General features: G+C 40.5%; 1 protein-coding gene across 1 annotated transcript in view; it reads left to right on the forward strand.

Moving 5' to 3' along the window:
• The first annotated feature begins 2,215 nt into the window (after positions 1 to 2,215).
• Positions 2,216 to 3,778, forward strand: part of XRCC2 (X-ray repair cross complementing 2) — a 19,624-nt gene continuing 18,061 nt past the window's right edge. The window contains exon 1 of the mRNA XM_026843513.1: positions 2,216 to 2,220. Within this exon, the coding sequence (XP_026699314.1) occupies positions 2,216 to 2,220 (5 nt within the window). The remainder of the gene's footprint in view (positions 2,221 to 3,778) is intronic.

Consider the following 3,778-nt stretch of genomic DNA (forward strand, 5'->3'; position numbering starts at 1 on the left):
CCCTCGTAATTTAAGTTACTTATTTCTCAAGTAAACAGATAAATTAGACTATCATAAAACCTGACATGTATCTAAAGAAAGTGGCAGTTCTCCAGGTGAAAAGAATCAGCCATCTGCTCAAAAAAACCCTAATAAAATCCAGTGACAGATAACTTCACTCACTGAGAGAAACTTGGAACAGTGGGGCTGAAATCAGCAACATGAAACTGGAGGAGTCACACAACAGAGAGTTTGCAAATAATCCAGCGGGCATCTGATAATTTGCTTTCCCACATGCAGATTCAACATCTACCTTAAGTCTTAAATTTTACTATTATTATTATTCTTTTTCATCCTTTTCGAGGCCTACTAACAACTTTGATACAGCCTTTATCTGGTAAACCCTTGGGGTTTTTAGCATTACTACACAAAGAATAAGATAAGACTGAATTTGAAAACAAGGTCTTTCTATTTTATTTCCTGGAGTAATTCCTCTGTTTAATGACTTTTTGGATAGTCAATTTGTCACGTTTGGAGTGAAGGTATTTAAGAGTCTAGAGGTTAATTAGAGAAACAACAGCTGACTTTGCTGAAAAAGTTTAATTCAACTATATGAACAGAGACAAACTGTTTTCAACCTAGAAGATCTGTTTGGAGCTGGTTTGTGCTGGAATGTCACCCACACAAATCTTGCAAGGGAACATTAAGTGACAATACGCTCAAAATGATGAAGCTTATGTTGGAGCAAAATCTCTATGGCTCAAAAAAACTCTTAAAGGAGGAAACATTTACATTCCAGTTTCTAATTTAGCTATTACTTAATTAAATATAAAAGTTTGATGTATTTTTTGCAAACAACTTCACACAGTCAAAATTTGTCAGCACATCGTTTTTCTTCATGCTTTTCCCTTTTGCTCAAGCTCTTACCTCAGGCCTTGTTCCAGGATAAGGTGTTAACTCTTTAGACTGGCTCTGTATCATAGACCAACTAGCAATCTAAAGTTAGGACTTTATTTCTTAAAAAGAAATGAAATGTTTCTGTAAACACTACACTAGGTTCTCTACAGCCCCAGGGCCCCTGGGCTAGTCCTTCCTTCCCCAGAATCCAACCCAGTTTCCTTCTGTTGGCTGAAATTAACCATGAATGAATTTGCTCATATAAAAGAGCAAACATCCCCCTAAAAATAATAAAAATTAATTTTGTTCAGTGCTGCAGCTTGACCTTCCTTTCTTGCACTGTCATTTTCTCTTCCTACAATAAAGGTCTTAAACATGTGCAATGGAAAACACAGCATCTCTATGTGGAAGATGCTCAAAATCAAGATTGGAAAAGAGGAATTTTCTCCATGATACACATTTCATAAAGATTGAGATGCATACCCCTAGAGTCCAGTCTTTCTGCTATTAGAAAAGTCATAGCTTTTGCTACTGAATTGCTACATAAACAGTGCCTGTGGCTTGAGGGGCACCCTCAGGCTCCCCACATGCCAAACAAAGGAAGACTAATTTACTTCCTGTAGGAACAGGAGTGCTGGGGCACAGAGACCCAGGATACGATGAGCTACTTGTTGCTATACTGCGTTACGGAGGATTCTGCATTAAGGAGGTTTCTGCTATTAAGGAAGGAAGAGTAAGGAGTGGGTAAGATCCTGTACTCCTGTATCACACATTATCACTCAGAAACACTGCAGAGAAATATGAAAGAATGTGATGCTGACTGCTGAAGTGCAGAGGACAGGGGTTTAGATAGTCAAAGATCTACATAAGGCTGGTTTGGGGTTAAAGTTTGAAGTGTGCATCATTGCCAAAATCTAGCTTTTGATCTGCAAAGAAGAGAAATGATAGTACTGACAAATGAAAAAAAAGCACAATGTGAGTCCTCATTAAGGCAGAATGCTGACAAAGTATGTATCAATTTTCTAACTTCTAACTTCATAATGCCAGCCACACTATGAAGGAAGTGAATGCAAAGGTAACATATGAGAAGTGGTTACAGCAATCTGCCTATCAAGGCAACCAGTGTATTTGATTTACACATTTGTGTTATCTACTAAATATGTCAAGCAATTAAATATCTTTTTTTTTTTTTTTTTTTTTTCTCTTGAATCTTTGTTGCTTGATCACCACTGAACTGTGATACTTCATCTTGCATTAGATTGTAATACCAAAACTGTGTTCATCCATGCAGTAGAAGAGCTCCCATAGGACCCTACTGGGATACAGGCAGTGGTAAGCGATGAGGTAGGAGTGGGTTTCAGTCAACTGGTGTTTATGTGTGCTGTATATTTTATGTCTCTGAATTCAAGCAGCAATCACTTTTTTAAAAATTAGTGCAATGGCTTTAATTAGAGGAGAACAGCAACAAAGAACCTATAATTAAGAAAAAATAATAATGTGGTTGATGCAGTGAGTAGTGTCATTGTCATAAATCACAGCAAGTCCACTCTGCTCTTGGGTTAGGTTCAATCATCAGTCAGCTTCAAGGGCAATCACTTCTAATTAACAAGTCTTTTGAACTCTTCCCGGGAACGTGCCTCAGACCTCTGAGGTACTGTAACAACAGTCAGACATGCAGTTCTTACAGTTGTTTGTCCCTTATGTTCACTTCTTCCAAATGCAAAGCAGAAAATTCCGTAAATAAAATTAAACCAATAGTATTGTAGTTGCATTTTTGTGCCACATGTCCCTGCCTTGCAGCTATCTAAGTACTTCTCACTAGAGAACCACCTTCCATACTGTTGATGATTTTGCATATGTATCCATACACAGAGATGAAGAAAGGCTGCTGCTATGGCTGTGCAAAGCAATCATCCCTTCTGTACTTTAATGAGCAGTATTAGGACTTGACACTAAAAGTACTGGTTTGAGTTCGGTTAAATCTGGCTGACCTTGCAGAGGCAGGTGGCAACCATCTAAAACGTTGAGTTAGAGTCAGATGGCAACAACAGGCTGTTTCGAACAGAGGGAGCAGTATTCTTTGGGCTGAAAGAGAGCTGAAAGAGTAACCAAAGCCACTACCTTGCATCTGAGGGTAGATTTTTCTGATTTGTGTTGTATTCAGGATCAAGCTAGAAGAAACTATCTTTATATAGACAAACATGATTTTTTGAAGAAACAAAGAACTCCACCACCAGTTTCTCCCCCTAACTGTAAGAAGGTGCAGTATTGCCAATAACCTCACTAAACCCAAAGGGATGATATCATTACTGCTCTTTGATATGCAGATATGGGGAGGTGCTATTCTTATCCTGCTGGTTTTGCATTTAGCCTATGGAAAACAGAAACAGGTTATTCGTGTTCTGGTCCCTCTCCCTGCCTCAGGTTGCACAACCCCAGTGGACAGGCTGATGGGCTGTGGTCGTCGGGAGGAGCAGGTCCCACCGCCGGCCGTGGCTGCACAGACACCCACACGAGGGACTCGCAGGGTGGTCGGCTTCTGCCCTGGAGCACCACACACCACGGGAGCCTGGTTCATTCAAGGCACAATATGTAAAATATTCCAGGCTCCTTTTAATCCAAGCCCATAATTGATAGCTGGCTTTTGCAAAGAGCAATTTCGCAGGCGTCAATAGCTTAATCGCGGCCGCGCAGATGAGCATCCCCTGACTCACGCTAACCCCAGTGTCACAGACGAGCATCCCTTGAATCATGTCAACCCAGTCACCTGCCCCCATTTCATCAGGAGCAGAAAAAAACAAACCCAAGCAGCCAAGCTATAAAAAGACAGGCCTTTAAATAAAATAAATGAGCACCCGCCTCCCTACCGTGCCAGGTACCCCGAGAATCCCTAGCGGCGCTG

This window comes from Athene cunicularia (genome assembly GCF_003259725.1).
Source record: "Athene cunicularia isolate RWA chromosome 2 unlocalized genomic scaffold, athCun1 chr2_part1, whole genome shotgun sequence".
NCBI classification, from domain to species: Eukaryota; Metazoa; Chordata; class Aves; order Strigiformes; family Strigidae; genus Athene; species Athene cunicularia.